At 33.4% G+C, this 17,133-nt stretch overlaps 1 protein-coding gene across 6 annotated transcripts in view; it reads right to left on the minus strand.

Annotated features, from left to right (window-relative positions):
- The window catches only part of LOC110999555 (kalirin), a 77,561-nt gene that overhangs the window by 14,050 nt on the left and 46,378 nt on the right, over window positions 1-17,133 (minus strand). For 3 of the 6 annotated variants that reach the window (XM_022268658.2, XM_022268696.2, XM_022268705.2), the window contains exons 31-37: window positions 9,460-9,532; window positions 6,367-6,484; window positions 5,640-5,762; window positions 2,102-2,170; window positions 1,886-1,969; window positions 671-871; window positions 155-252 (exon numbers count right to left, since the gene is read on the minus strand). In XM_022268658.2, the coding sequence (XP_022124350.2) occupies window positions 155-252; window positions 671-871; window positions 1,886-1,969; window positions 2,102-2,170; window positions 5,640-5,762; window positions 6,367-6,484; window positions 9,460-9,532 (766 nt within the window). The remainder of the gene's footprint in view (window positions 1-154; window positions 253-670; window positions 872-1,885; window positions 1,970-2,101; window positions 2,171-5,639; window positions 5,763-6,366; window positions 6,485-9,459; window positions 9,533-17,133) is intronic. The other 3 variants (XM_022268667.2, XM_022268685.2, XM_022268675.2) reach the window with 3 other exon arrangements.

Raw genomic sequence — 17,133 nt, forward strand, 5'->3', positions numbered from 1 at the left:
GTGTCTCGGGTGACATAAGTGCGTCTTTATATCGCGCTCGTTAAAGTTACGTGTCGATAATGAGATGTCATCTCTGGCCCTCATTTGTTAACAGGATTCGCTATAAAATACTGACAATTTGCAAAATATTTCGATAACAAGGTGAGTTACTCACTCGCGGTGCCATTCGTAAATAGCCTCGACGTTACCGAAGATCATACGTAGGCGGCGATCGCGAAGGCTTTCCGGGATCGGAGGGTCAGCATTGGGGTCCTGTTACATAAATTAATAAATAATTATGTACAAGTTATCTAATCATAGACAAACTTCAAGCGACAACACTCGAGTCTTAAATTTTTTTTAGGACTTTTCAGCATTCAATCGCCATTTAAAATCGATGTTGTAATTGATTTGTATTTCGTATATGTTTGTTTTCTTTTTACTTGAGTGTTCGAAATGATATTCTAAAGTATTTATATAATTTTCGATTTCCGAAACTCTCGTACAAAAGTACTAATTGACTCGCTCCACAAAGTCTACTCGACAGCTTTACATAGCAATACTGACGGCTTTCGAGACGGGAACTTGCTGAAAGCCTACAAATACCTGCTTACTGATATAAGCGCATTAAATATACTTAGTTCCGCTTTCAAAACAAATTCAACAAAGTTAATTTTATTCGATTAAGTACCATCATGTGTTTCATATATCCCTCGCAGACTAGCCGTAGGTCAGAAACGTACACTTCCTCAGTTTCATAGAGTTCCCTGAGTACATATTCACGTTTTTTGAGAATTGCATCTCTGCTCTCAGCAACAGGTGTTGCTGAACTATCTTCGTCTTCACCATCTCCACTACGCCCTGATGTGCTGGCCGTACCACCATGCTGCTCCTACCATTTTATAATACATTAATATATATACCACATTTAAGAATAACACGCAAATAGGTAAGCAAGAAATAATAGAAACCGAAAGCTGAAGCAAAATGCAATACAACAAAAAGCATAGGTATGGAAAAAGATGGAAAAAATTGAAAAAGGCTTTTAAAGGTAGTCTTACATTAATAAATGGATATGTGTAAGGTTTGACTCGCGTGCAATTATATGACTGTCACCAAAAGCGGCTACATTAACAATTGTACAGGTTTTTTGGTAGCTATATAAAAGTATAGCCTCTAGATTTAAACCCGTTGGTGTTATCAACACAGTTTATTATAACGTGGAATTGGGTTACAATAAAACTGTTTATTAAACGAGAAAGAATATAAATGTTTAAGCACATATAATAAGCAGTTTTCTTCATTAATGTATTACTTAGAAAATAAAAAAACCACACATACTAAAGTTTAATGGAATATAATAATATTAGTATAATATATTAGTATATCAGCCACCGGCAAGTGATAATTGCTAAAATTAGTTTTACTTTTGGATCGCACTGCAATCAAAAGCCGATGAGTTATTTATAATCCGGCCAATGAAAGCTTAAATATTATCTGTGTTATCGTGTCCAATGTAAAATTGGGCTCTGCGCTGATTTACGCAAAATGAATTGTACGAGCGCGGTCATTAAATTACACGCATACATTTATTTCCACTCGCTGTTTATGTTATGATCTTTATGAAAAGGCAATACAACGATAATGATATTTAATAGTCAATTAATCGGTCAATGTCATTTTATTATAGTTCAATGACACAACTGAGTATTCATTCGTTCACAAATTGTCAGAATCCATACGTAGTTAACTTTAAAATTGGGTCAAGAGCTCGTCCGTCGTAAGACCTGCCCTAATACCATCGGCTTCATCTAAATGGTTTGTTAAATGCTCATTAAAAAAAAAAAACAAGTAAAAAAACGAATAAAACGCAACCATGCCGCACACTACATGCTCATATTCGAACCATTTTTTCCTTGACAATTTGCTCAATCTCGGCGATATCAGCATGACCACCGTTAGGTTCCAGTGCATCCATAGCCAACGAGTTCTGAAAATGTCACCAACGTTACACCGTATGAATCACCTGTGCCTCGGTTAGTTACAAAGTTAGAAGGAGAGCGTGAAAGTTAGGTAATGTAATGTAGTTTAGCTTTTATGAGTGTTAGTTGTTTTAACTCACGCGAGTGTTGGGTACCGATGTTGCAGCCGACGGCGGTGGGGTCTGTTGAAGAACTGCTGGCGGGTTCTGCTAAATCAAACAATTAAAATAAGAAAATAATTACGTAATACTTAAAGCTTAAATCGTTGATAAAATGCACGTTCACTTAAATTTAAATTTCGTCCGGTTTGGCGATTAGTCTATCCTAACTGGCCAACTACGCTTACAGGTTGAAATTTGTCTAAAATGTAATGTTATTTTAAAGCTATCTTAAATTTAAAACTAAGTGCCCATTAAACTTGTTTTTAGAGTTGAAAACGTGTGACAGTTGGTTTCAATCAGACTCCTATAAATACTAAAACATAAAAAACATACTTTACATTGATTAAATGAATGAGTCTGATAGTTATTTATTCTAGCACGAAAACAGCTCAGTTTCTAACAAAGTATGAGTATGCGTTTCTAGTAGTAATTGACTGATACGCAATGAAGGTCAGGGCTATCAAGTAGGCGTTATTTTAAGCTTCGCATCCTGTACTACATACTAAGGAGAGATAAGGTCTTTTTCTAACTACATCGTTCATTAATACGTATTCAATGATTGTAGGTTTTAAAACAAATACAAGACACGTGTGCGAAACAAGAGTCTTAGGGCCTGTATCACAATGTCCGGATAAGTTCCAAATAAGCTATTTGTTACTTATTGGTATGATAAATAGTATTTTTGCGTTTCATGACTGTCAGATAGCGCTATTTGTCATGAAATGCCAAGTATCTTATTCGGAACTTTTATCTTTCGAATAATTTATGTGTTGCATAGCTATTTGGTACTTTATCCATACATTGTGAAACAGGCCCTTAATGTGATATGTATTAGTAATTTAGAATATCCTTCAATACCCCATAGAGATTTGACTGTTTTTTGTCGACACTTACGAGAGTAAAAAAATAGACAAATATTGTTATAATAGTTCTATGATCTGATTATACTGTAGCAAGAGGCCAGTCAAAATTTTAATATGAAAGGGGTAGTTGACGTAGACTTATCACATCACCTATGCTGATAGTAAACTATGGCGTCGAGTACGCTAGTTGCGTTAATTAGATAGTGAGGGATGTGAGCTATTCAATTACATATAAGGGCTAGTGACGTAATAAAGTGAACATGTCTCCATTACATCGTGAGTGAAGTTAACGAGATACCGGTTTCATGTCAGTGAATTTGATATGACAATGGACGAGGGCGCATTAATTGGAGTAAAGAATCATCTATTCACTAAACCGCGAATCAATTTAACAACTGTCAATACATGGGAGAGAGTCTGTTTACACTTTACGCATAAGGCCAATAGTAAACTGAAGTGGAGTTTTTTGTAGTATGGAGTTACTGCGCTAGAGGGTTTGTTTTAATATTGAAGTTGTTTTTTATGTGCTTATTGGAGGACATGCTAAAAGGTATTGCGACAAAGAGTATTAAGAAAAACTTACGTTATAAAATATGTATAAATTAAAGTTTTTATATTTATATACTAACTAATATATGCTATGGAATGGAAGCCTGGTTATCCATATTACAGGTTCTTACCTAGTTTGGAAACCAGTCTCCCAATACTGTTACTATATTAAGAATTATTATTGTTTAATGTTTAAGGGAGAAAAATAAATAAATAATAATAATTATTATTATTATTATTAATAAACTGCTACAGAAAAATTTCAAATACATAGAAATGGCCACTTTCATGTGTCAAATGTATCTTTTGGTACTAAATTTTTCATTCACCTGATAGCCCTACTACCTACCTACCTATAGTAGGTAAGATAAATTTCATCTAACATACTTATAGATTTATCAAATCAATAAATTATACACTTAAAATTATATATATATAATAACAAAATTGTGGAAAATAACTACAGCAATATCTGATGAAACTCAGCTAAACCTAACCTAATAACTCTATTTAATAATAAAACAAACGAGGTATTCAAGATTACCCATAGAACGAAAAAACGGTTTGCTGAAATAATAAATGAACATAATAATAGCAATGAAGCGGCCTACGCAACACTGACGGTTTCGGACTAAAATTTTATACGAAATTGTACTGTCCGTGGTCTTTTTCACGAAAGTCGTGTTTATGTTTTATATAAATATAGCAATTTCATTTGAACCAAATAGACATATTCAGGAGGTTAGGGTCTGATACTCTTTAATAGAATAATAAATTTTGATAAAAAATCTGTTTATAAGTAAAAACGTTGCAGGTTAAGTTAATGGCTGAAAGTTGAGAGTATTAGTGGATAGCATTCACTAGAGTTCAGGTAACCGCACTAGTAATAGAAAATAATTAAACGAGACACAATAACAAAAATAATCTGTATTTGGATCAAGTTTTTGATATTGAAGAATTTCAAAGAGCATTCACTAAAATATCGAAAATTTTGTATAATATCGTTATATATGTAAGTATAATAAATCTTACTGACAATTCAATTTCAATTACGTGAATAACACGATAGGATTGATAACCACGTTCGAAATATGCAAAATTTCTAAAAAATTCAGGACGCTTCATAAAGGACTGATTGGCAATCAGTGTCGTCCCCTCAATCCGGACGAATTGAACAATGCCCTCGTACTCAGGAAATATACAAGGTGAAAATATTTTCCCATGTGTTGGGGTAATCTTGCGCATTAGATAATGCATAAAAATATGAATAAGGTGCTATAGAATATATTCACTAAACAATATTTTATGAGAAAGAAGACAAGTTACTTCTGTATACTTGTTATATTTAAAGAAAATACTACCGGATTGAAACTATGTATAAACTTATAATTATATATATATATATATCCGACGTTTCCAAGATTGACCCCAATTTCAATAGAGAAGACGGCCTAAAATTATTTAACACTTGGGATCCAATAATATCCAAATAAAAATATCTAAGTCTTACGTTAAGATTCATAAGAAATAAAGAAAATAATTTTTTTTAAATAAATTTTAGAGGCCAAGCCTTGAGACAGGAAATATATAAGATAAAAATGTATGTAAGAAACGTCCCAAATTCATAGGTTGATTTCGATAGTAATTAACAATAGAGATTAATTAATGTGTTTAATATCAATGGAGAAAGACGAAATACTTTAATCTATAAATATAAAAACAAAGAAACATAATATGCAATCTAAGACTATACACATATAGACTATAAACTGTCTTCTATCTGTTACATAGATTTGAGTCTTAAATATCATCTGAGTGTGTATAAATATTTGCAATAGTTTTATTTTAACTTTTAATGACCCGCATGTGTTTTAAAAAATGGATTAGTTTCTTAACCACTTTCATAAGAAAATACTTATATTGATATTGAAAACTATAACCTTATAAGCAAACAAATTTTTCTGACGCACTAACTTTATCGGTTATTACTTTAATTTTACTACTAAGTTACTGTCTATGTATAAAACGACGTAAATTATTCCAAGTTAACACCATAAAAATATATATGCTAGAGATGCATAAAAAGCTATATGATTTATTCTAACCTGTAGCGGCTTCATCGGAGGCGGTAGTTCGACGTCTGGAACGTCATCCTCAGCTTCATCAAGCGCGGAATTTACGCTATTTTCACCAACATCGTCAACGCGACGATTGTCACTTAGGGGCATCTGTACAAACAATATTTCTATTAAAAAAACTATCATACCAGGTCATGTGTTTTTTTATATTTCTAAAGCTAATATTCCTACTAATCCTTTATTGAGTTAAAGGAATGTAATCAAATTCGGGGTTATCTCACTAAGCGAACACAATAAGGATACTATTATTCTGTATGATTCCAGCAAATTTCAAACAAAGGAAATTGCGATTACTATCAATGAAACAATTTGAGAATATCATAAAACTATCAACAATAATAACGAAGTCAAGACAAATTTACTGTTTGATGTTTAATTTAAAACATTGCAGTCACCTATAGTATACACAAGTCGAGCACCTTTGTAGAGTAATAAAAATAAATTAAAATTTGAAATACCTATTAAATAGAACCACTCGACTCATTCGAATTGTTTAGTGTCACGAATTGAGACAGCGGTTAGAACAGTGTAAACAGATCTTTATATAGATAAAGGGAATAATTAATAGTACATAAATGTTTACCTAAAGGCTTGGACTTAAAATAAAACTTTCATTTCAGAACCGTAACTAAAACTTAATTAGAATTTTCTCAGTACAGATAAAAAAATAAGAAATGTAATAATATATCGTTACCTTTATTTTCTTTTCAGATGGGACCTTTTTGAGAGCAGGCTTCTCTGCGGGGGACTTAACTCCCGCTAATGCCTTTTCAGCTTTTCCTTGCGACTTGTTTGGCTTCATCCATTTCCTCCTAAATTAATAAAATTCCATCAATACAAACATCGATAATGGTATTCGTTATCGATGCGATGGCAAAGTGAATAAATGGAAAATTTATTTGCTGATATTAAAGACGGACTTTGAAATAATGCATACAGAATTAATTAATATTTTTAAAGGCAAGCCACGCTCTTTGTATGTGACATATCAAAAGCACACGAACAATAGTCACTGGAATGAGCAAATATTAACAATAATTTCAAAAGAGATCTATCAGCTCCTGTCTTGTCACATATTTGGAATCCTATCACTGTGTTTAATTAACGGAATATGGAAATTCATATCACTGAATAATGTCTAAATTTTGATACGAAGCGTCCAGGCATTTCAATTCCGCCCCAATGCTCCGACCGCATTTGTGCGCATTCATTGTTTATACACAATAAACTTCAACACTGCATAACACTTGGAATTTCGCCGACTAAATACTCAGCATAATTTCATATAATGGAATGTATGTTTAATTATTGAAATATGTATGTAGCCCGATCGTAAAGTTAGCAATTTGATGATATACGTTCATGTTTACATAGGTTTAGTGTATCGAAAAAGTGTTAAATCAGCATATTATCAGATAGAAGGCGACCAATGTACCCGAATTTCAAGGACTGCGCGCCGCATTGCGGTCTCAAATAAGAAATACCGCGTCGGTGTTGGATATTACACAATTACAAAAACTAAATTTTTTGTTATTATCTTTTATCTATTAAGATAACAATTAACGTGACGGTTATTTTGTTTGTTTATTAAACTCATAGTATAGAGGTTTTTTGGTAAGATTCTACCCGTCTTATTCATGTATCTCAGTATATTATTTTAACTTAAAAACACCTGCGTTTCATTTTATCAAGGCAAAATAAAATTTGTCCGAAAAAGTCGAATGGGATGAAACAATTTATAGATTACCATTTAGAATTCAGATAATCACTACCGTGCGGAACCCATGACAAATCATTCGTAAATTAGTATGATATACTCTCATGGACTTGCGATTGCGACTTTATTTGACTAGTCTAGTTTTATATTGTCTTCACAGTATGTGCAACCCCTTAAAGTTGCAGAACGTACTTTACTCACAAAACGTAAGACAACGAACTTATGTAAATCACAACAAACATATAGGTAGCATTATACAATATGACATTCAGACATAAAGATTATGCAACCCTATGTAATTAATTCATCAAAATTTTCAATTTAAATTATTGGTCTATAATGAACCGAATAGGTCGAAATTTTACTCACATTGAAAACAAAACCCCGTAATGAATAATATTGAATATTTATGTATTAATCGGATTATAACTTACTTTGAAAATACTAATTGACTCCACATAACTAACGAAACCCTTCACGATATAGCACATCACTATACTGAATAATGCTTCAAAAGTCACTATGTGCGCACAATCATTTCACAAATAATTTAAACATTTATTGGTGCAAATTTCCTTATCGAGCCGAAGCTGACAACGAACAGGCGAAGTACTCCGAGGGTCGCACTATCAATCGTCAAGATTACGATAATAATTCTGTAATCTATTCGGGCGTACGTCTACAGAAAGGGCCTACGCGCGCTCGTTGTGCAAGCGGACGGGACTGACCGCGCGACTGCGACACACACTCAATGCCACTACTATCCCTTTAATAACATTGCACATCAATTAAGCCCGTGTCCCTTGTCACTGGGCCAATCGCCGAATTGTCGTTCACTATAGATACCTATTACCTATAGGTATATTATATTAAAAACGGCTGTCACGTTTCTATTAGAGCCAATTATTATATCTAGTACATTCGTGTGCCGTTCAAAACATCGGTACCAAAGATAAGATATGCGCGTGATAGACATTAGTTCGCACTTGTTCTTGAGTTATGTACCCTGACATAATCAAATAGTACAATTACTTTACCGTCCAATCCAAAAAGAGTTTGCGTTAATACACCCCAACATTGTAACCTCACACCACACTCACTAGACACTGTTACAAAGGGAAGTGAAAAGCGCTAACCAAAGCTGGGTCTAATTAGTGTATGTCATTAATGCTAACAATTTTAAACAGAAGCAAATTACCAAAAGTTAATTACTATTGAAGATATTATTGGTTAATTACCCCAATCCTTCGATTTCAATGAAAGGACTTGATGTGAAACAATTTCGGCTTGGATCAGAATCAATTAAGTAAAATAAGGCGAGATTGTAATTAGAATATCTCAACAATAACGCGTATACCGTTAACGGTGTCTTAGATAATTGTAATTACCTACTATCAATAATGTATACAGAGAAATTAACACGGTATATGCATCATATTGTAAGCACATCATATCAGAGAATAAACAGATAATTAATATTAAGTCAGCTATTCAGTGACGTGAGACTACATTTTCCTATGTTCTTGATTGCTTTAATTCATCTATCCTTCGAGTCGAGTAATTACAATTTGGACAAATTTGAGAAGGTGGAATATTAAATTGTTATGCAAATATTACCATAACTTCAACAAAGTGTTATTTAACATTTCAAGAAATTTCATCGAATTATGAGATAAGAAACAAACAAAGAGTACAGAAAAATGGAGTTAAAAAGCACCTGATTATACGACAGCAACATTCTGATATACGATTACGATCGTTTTGTCGTCCCTCAAACATAGCGGCAAACCACGCGCCTGCTTTACACAAAATTACTGAACACACTAGCAACTAAGAAATAAGATAACGTAAGAAAGATAAAAGATGACTAACGCAACGAAACTGTTCAGTCAGATGATGTGGAAGCAAATAAAAATCTAAAGGCACCTCTAAACTCCGTGAAAGCATGAAATTTCCATTTCCGTGAATGGTTTAACTTTTGAGAATCGACCTACGACGTTTCAATTTCGTAGTAACAACTGAGTAAAATCGTTCCGCATCAGTTTCAAAAATAAACCCACGAATACTCACTGCAATATTCCCCTCCTATTTTTCCCAGGGCTTGCGGCACTCACACTGCCTCCCGGGTCTGAAGTCGAGGCATCTGTTAAAAGAAATTATAATTAAATGTAACACTGTCACAATATCGTACAAAATTCTCATGTATACAAAAAAAATATAAAAATGTTCAGGCGAAATTTTCCGGTAATAACTAAGTGAATTCCGGCCACGCGAGTTACGCTAACATAAGGAAAATAATTTATTCAGTCTGAATTGTAAGAGCCTTCAGGGCATCACTGCGATGACATCGATATAAATTGGCCTATAACAATCACTTGCGCTAAAAGTGGATATGGTTAAAGGCCGCTATAAAGTTGGTACTGAGGCTTAATAGGTTTCATGAAGTTATACGCGCACTCTTTAATTTTGATAATCATCGTGGATTATATGAATAGAACATGTTTATTCCAGTTACAAAATATATTACCGATCCGTCGAATTTTCAATTTACTTGTCTAGAAAGCAGACGTGCCGTCAATTCATAATTGAAAGCTACGATACCATTTACCGTCAAAACTCGAGGCTTTCTACATTGAACATTGCGGCCGGAAATTCGGTTTAGCTTGATTTACCATGTATTAATTGCATACGATACATATCAGTTACAGATTAAGCTACATAGGGGTTCGCGAAGTTTAACGTCCATAGAATTACAAAAAAAAAAAGACGGGTTACACTCCGGGAGTGCCGGCACTAATGAAAACTTGAATATTAATGTTGTGCATTTTTGATATTTTGGAATGGTTAGGGAATAATTTTGCACGAATAGCTTTAATTATCAGAATAAAAGTACTATCATTTATGTGGAAGAATACAATATTTATTTATTGCGCTATCGTACACAAATATGAAAATTACTCTCTATCCGTCTTACGAATTTTCGATCAGTTCACGTGTCCTGTCGAGAGTTTGACAGTTTTTACCCATTCCAGAAAAAGTGTACAACGCCGCTATAGAAGTTTTCACTTCAATAAAATGCATTTTTACCTAAGCATAGACACCTAGCGAGGTACACAGTTTTGAGCAACATAATGTATGCTTGGACATGCACACACTCTGCTCACAACGCATCAGACACTTGGCAGATTTATGCAATATCAATAACAGTAAATGAAAAATCAAATATCATGTTGAGATTGCCAATTTAAATAATTAAGACCCTTTCAATTTAATTGGCTTTTATCTCGTTAGAAAAAAATATTGATCGCAATACAGTTTTGTAAATAGCAGTTTACGAAACGTACACAGAATATATACCTATAGACAATTCACTTTTTTTATTACCGAAAAAGGAGTTTACGCTTCAACAATATGACAAAGGAAGACAAAATGTGAACGTAATTTAGCGATACCTAATTTAAAAATAAGATTCTTTCTAAAAAGCTTTATTCAGTAAGACCTTAATATTTAAAATTTCGTATAGAATAAATGCCGTATTGTGGTTATAATTAATGCTTTGACTAACTAAACTTATATATTGGTAAATTTTTATAAAATACTCCTCCGAGATTAATAACCTATAATTTTTGTAAGAGATTTCTCGAGAGATTGCTTTAATTTAGTTACTTATGCATTAAAAACTGGGTACTCTCAAAGGTGGTACATTCATTCATAACGAATCTAAATCAAGGCTCATTAAACATGATCTATTATAGTCTTGTGTGTTCGTGGTAGTTGGATTTGCAAAGTCGGAAAAACGGTCAAACGAAAACGTTTCTTACAAACGCTGCTGAAGCAATGAGATATACGATTGGGTTTTATGGAAAAGTTATACAATTTGATAATGCCTACAAAACCTCAGTGTCATCATTATTTACTTTTGTATTATATAAAAATAAGTCCTCCTCCGCCGCATGGAATTTATTGTGGTTTGCAGCAATATCTAAAATAATTCTTCGAGAAGCATTAAGTATATAATTATTCAAGATATACTAAGCTTCATGGTGCCCATGCGAAGGCCCCAAAGCCGGGTCGCCGGTATTTTGAAAAAATAGTATATGCAAAAATATATTACTATGTACATATGATGCGACAGATATATACACACTTTACACCCAAAATTCCGTATAATACGATTAATATCATTATAGGAGATTAAAAATGCAATTTCATTGGCTGTCGTGTTTATAGAATTTTATGTAAAGTTTACCCTGAGATATAGTATATTTAAACGCTTCAGATATCAAACCAAAACATCTGCAAATAATATATTTGCTTTGAGTATATGCATATGTTAATTCATTGGCCACATTCAAAACTTCAGATAACGATGACATAATAATGCACTCAACGTTGTTGACCTGTCAATGATATTTACATTGATGGTTAGAATAGCAGACAATATCAGAACAAAATATAACTATGATTTATTACCGTTCGGGGCTAATACACGTTTCAGATATTCTTATCATATCAAAGGTTAACCCGAAGAGAAAAGCGTAGCATATGTCAGATTCAGTATTCTATTTGTAACAAATCGAAATGGAGAAACGTGCGAAACTAGTTGGCTGCCCGCCCAATTGTTATTCTCTTTCGTCTACTACCATGTGTACGCAGGTAAGCATGCGGTTATAATTTAGATAATTTATTCTAACCCGATACATAAAATAATTGAAAAAAAAAAACCAAATTAAATGTAGCCAGACTAAATGTTAAGATAAGGGAGTTTGATATTCAGCAAAGTTTTTTTAATAATAAACGAGCAGGCTTATCTGATGTTGTGCTGCTTTTAAGAATAGCTCGTTCTTTTCTTGAAGGACTCTAAGTCAAATTGTTTCGGAAACTTCAGCTAGTTCCACATAGTAGTGGTGCCTAGCAAAAACTGCCTTATAACCGCTCAATCCGACCAACTCTGAACATAGTTTAAATATGTACACAAAAGCTCCTGCATAGATCGTTCGCGTTATTCAAAGGCATCTATAGCTAAGGACAATTTGGGCTATTAACTTATGTAACAATCATAGTAAAAAAATGTTGAGTCAATTAATTGCTTAACCTATTGGCAACTATATATTCAGATAAAATAAATCCCAGGTATGAAATTCTGTTTTGGTTCGTTAGTAACACTGTAGATCTCTCTTTTTAGATGACTAAAATTTTTTCCCTAGTTAGAGCTTGACCCTTAACAGCGTGCACACGGATGCTCTTTTTATCTTTTTACGGTTGAATGAGCTGTACCAAATCAAAGTTCTTATACGGTATTTTTCTGTAGTCGATTTATAGATTTATATTTACTTGAACCTGTTCAAATATATATATATATATACTTACTAACGTAGTAATATTGTTACCGGAAAAAGTTAACATTAAATAAAATGTTCTATATTCTAGTACTAATAGTATAAAACAAAAATAAATTATTTTCTAATACATTATTTTTATGATATTTTTTTAATTGAAGAATTGTAAAATAGAAACAAATAATATGTGTTATCGACATGTATTCTCGTGTTCTTCTATATTATGCATCCGTAAAATTGGCAGGAGTCTTCAATCAAACTTAAAAAAAACTGGTTAGTTACTCGTTACTGCGTGCTGACGCAGGGGAAATTCACCACGGTCATATCAGAAATAGTGTCTCATGAAATATTACAACACTGCGGTGTGGATTAAAATAATATAAAACTGAAATAAAAATAATGTGGCGCCGGCGCCGAAGCCGTTTCGAATCCGGTCATCGTCAGCCGTCTTTGACCCTGGATTGTTTACATTATTATGAAATGCTAATATCAACCAGTACAACAACAATGACGTAAGCAACAGCTGGTGTATAAATGATCTATGTTAAAATCTATTCAGTTTCTAATAACCACGTTAGGGCGGTACAATGGTACAAACATTGTAAGACGGCTTGAATTTCTACTGCCTTTTGTAATGGTACGAGTTTGTAGTAAGAACGTGGGACAGGTTTTGTCGTGATCTCCGTAACATTTGAACGTGAGAATGGTTAGTATTTGCACCGGTGCACATGGTAAACAGCGCCAGTATATATTCCAAACAAGTCACGTCTGTCCAACGGGTTTCACCGCACCAATGCCATTTATGAATGAAACTCAATTCGTATAGAATGTTATGTGGAGTAGGAAGTCTCGTAGTTATAACATATTTAGTGAAAAACTAATTAAACTGCCCAGTGGGATTCTGTGCTCCAAACACATTTTCAAATATCAAACTTTAGCGGATTAGTTTAAATGAATGTATTAACATTTTTGTATAACAAATTCACTATTCACTACGGTAACCATGTTTTATATCATATTTCTTTTATTAACAACTATTCCCTAACAAAAACAATACCACACAGCCACATTATCACGAGCACCACCGTGGGATATAAACTACATCTCGACGTATAAGAATTAGGAACACAATTCAGATTAAACTATTTATTATATATATTTATATACTATATTTATTTTTTATATTCAGATTAAAAATTTAACCTTCTAGATATATACTATAAAATTCACCTAATATTGGTACGCGATAAACGCATGATTTGTGAAATTTATCTTACCATGGTGTTTGTCCATCAACACAAGCTTCACCATGAGAACACGATACGCGTATCAAAAGGATCGTGTGCGAGTCTTGAGCTCAACAGCCGTACATTATTGTGCAAGACCCGTCCGTGCTATTCAATTTCGTATATGGTAGCAGTCGCGCACGCACGTACCATTGGCCGCCTACCGAATTCGAATGAATTCGCCACGAAAAATCATTTGTACATCGCTGATCCGATACGGTTATGCACGGAAAATGTATTACAACCGAAAACGGCACAATAAAAGATATTTACGCTTGCGAAAACCGAGTATACGGAACTTTAACGAGTTTATAGAATAAAGGTTTACACGAAGTTGTAATAACACGAGTTTATCATGTGTTAGGCTGGAAGTATACAAACGCGTGAGTCACTCAACTGTTTTGAGAATATTAAAAATTTCATATCGTTATGTAACAAACAAGTACTCTGTTATAATAACCAGTGCTACCTCAACAAAGATCTTATATAAAGGAAAGTTGGATCGCTCTTTCTGACAACATTACACATTAAAATATTCAAGCGTATCTGACACATTGCCTATTTCATTTTATTATAAAAGTAGGTAAAATATATTAATCAAAAAACTTTAACATTCTTAGATAGATTGCAATAATTATGTAAAATTACCATTACTTATGAGAAATAATTTGTGAATGGATCACAATATTAATTTAATAACGTCTAAAATAATGCAAAGAGTGATTAATGGTTTCATTGGATTTTATTAATAATTAAAATTTAATGGGAAAGTGTATAAGTTTGTTCGTGCGGGATTAAAATTTGGTAGAGAATTAATTTATGTACTTTATCACTTACGAACTCACAGCAAATGGATTGCAAGCCGGCTTAATTCTTATAACAAATTCTGAATTGAACTCGACACTGAATTTGAAACTAAGTTACTTCCGCTGTACCTTTGCCTGCAATTACCACTTAAATTCTAAACTCATACAATTTCATATTTACGTTTCTGTTTCTAGCGATAACGATAAACATTTTCTCTTACTTATTAACTTTTGGTATTTTTTAATAGAATTTGTACAGTTATTTAAAAAAAATCTACTTATATTTTAACAATTCGGTTTTTATCATAATTATTATTTTATAAACAAGTCGTAAAGTCCCCTCACCTGATTGACTTCCATTTGTAATCGAATGAGAAATGATTTTAGACATCTTATGGTAAGCCGACCTCAAGGAGATGCGAGAGTTACCGTTGCTAGACGACCCGCTTGAGCAATTGCTTGATGAAAAGCCGTTCAAGGACATCGAAGACTCGATGTCGGAGGGAATTTCCGAATCACTAATATGGCTAGAATCCGTACCCGAAGCCATAATAATAATAATCTTCACACGCAAAATTGTTTTATAATGAATTGATTTGCAAACGCAAATTTAACGAGTGCGATTTATACACGGCTGCGTTGTAAATACAGGAGGCGAGCAGACAGACCGGAAGTAGGGCTCGTTGTGCTCGCAGCATTCGGCGTCGACGACCGGTAAGTTCCGGGTCAAAAGGCGTTCCCGACGCACCGGGGTGTGTGTATGCATCGGAAGGAGAAGGCGACGCGGACAGCGAATGCAGCGGGCGGGTGCACGCTTTTCATCCGCCCGCCCAACTGACCTGTGCACGCCCATCTGCGCCGACGATCTTCCTGGCGACCCAGTCCCGGCGCGGCACTGGTGCCCTCGTTTCTATACCAACGCGACGTTACACAAGGTCGATGCCGCGAAAAAAGCGGCGCATACGCACGACAACACCGACGCGTATATAACTACTGTGTCGTGTTACTGCGACGAGAATTTGTTAACAATAACAAAGTGACTTGACATAGCTACGCCAACGCTAACAGCGCACCGGCCCAAAATATATACATACACGCACTGTATTATTATTATTATTATTTTATATGTACCACATGCAGACACTTAATCATTAAAATGAGCCTTTCATGGTAGATTGAGTTTTCTTTATTTGGCGAAATATATACAAGAAAAAAAATATAATATTTGCATAAAGTAAATTGCTAGCAACATATAATATACTAATTACAGAAATCAATTAATTATTAATAACATTTAAATTACTTCTGCAATATTACGTGTGCAGATCGACAAAAATTTTACAAATACAAAATAGTTTTACGCTCATGTTTATTATCTTATTTTCTTAATTTGCTAAAGAATTATAAATATAACATGACGCATGGAAAAGAGAAAAATTTAAGCGTAGATTTCGGAAAAGTAATTTATTTAAAAGTCGTTAATCTGCTGGGCAATGTAATAAAAGAAATTATAAAATTCATATAATGCGTTTCATTTATTGCTTTGCTCGTAGTAAAAAGGATACATAGCTAACAATAGATAACTTAGCATTCATAATAATAATTAAAATTATTTAATAGAATTCCACTTAATTTATTATAGATGATCTAGTAGCCGTTTCATACCTAATTGCTATAATATTTATATACCTATATTTAGTAGGAGTAATCATAAATGTCTTCGATATTTATTGATATAAAGTTCGAATTAAAAAAAGGGTTTATAAAAACAATTTTAGTCATGAAAGTGTATAAATTTGTGTAACGCAATAGCATCTCATTATTCTAGAGTAACTTTCGTCTTCATATCAGTTAATTTCCGTTACGTTAATTTGCGTGTAAAGTAATTGAATGAAATTGAATATGATTTAGATGGAGAATCAAAATCACATTATAAAAGTTACAATGGACTTTGAATATACTGAAAAATGGTTTTGCAAGCAGGATATTATCTTTGACTTTGACCAGCGCAGATATGAAGCCATATTTAACTTGAAACAGAGTACTCAGTTTGAGTGCAACAACCATGTTACCTTACCTTAAAATAACAGTGTCGCTGAAATATGCGATGAAAATACGTCCAAGTTTGCTACTTACATAATTTGATTTCTAACGTTGTTTGGAATTGAACGAAAATTTTAATGTTGGAAAAAGAATTAGCCTGCAGATACGGAAATATACCGAACTATATTTGTTTTGTTATCGACATTATCATCATTACGGAAACAATTGGCAATCAAACATTTGGAATTATTTGTGGGGCACATTAAACGG

This window comes from Pieris rapae, chromosome Z (genome assembly GCF_905147795.1).
Source record: "Pieris rapae chromosome Z, ilPieRapa1.1, whole genome shotgun sequence".
Taxonomy (NCBI): domain Eukaryota; kingdom Metazoa; phylum Arthropoda; class Insecta; order Lepidoptera; family Pieridae; genus Pieris; species Pieris rapae.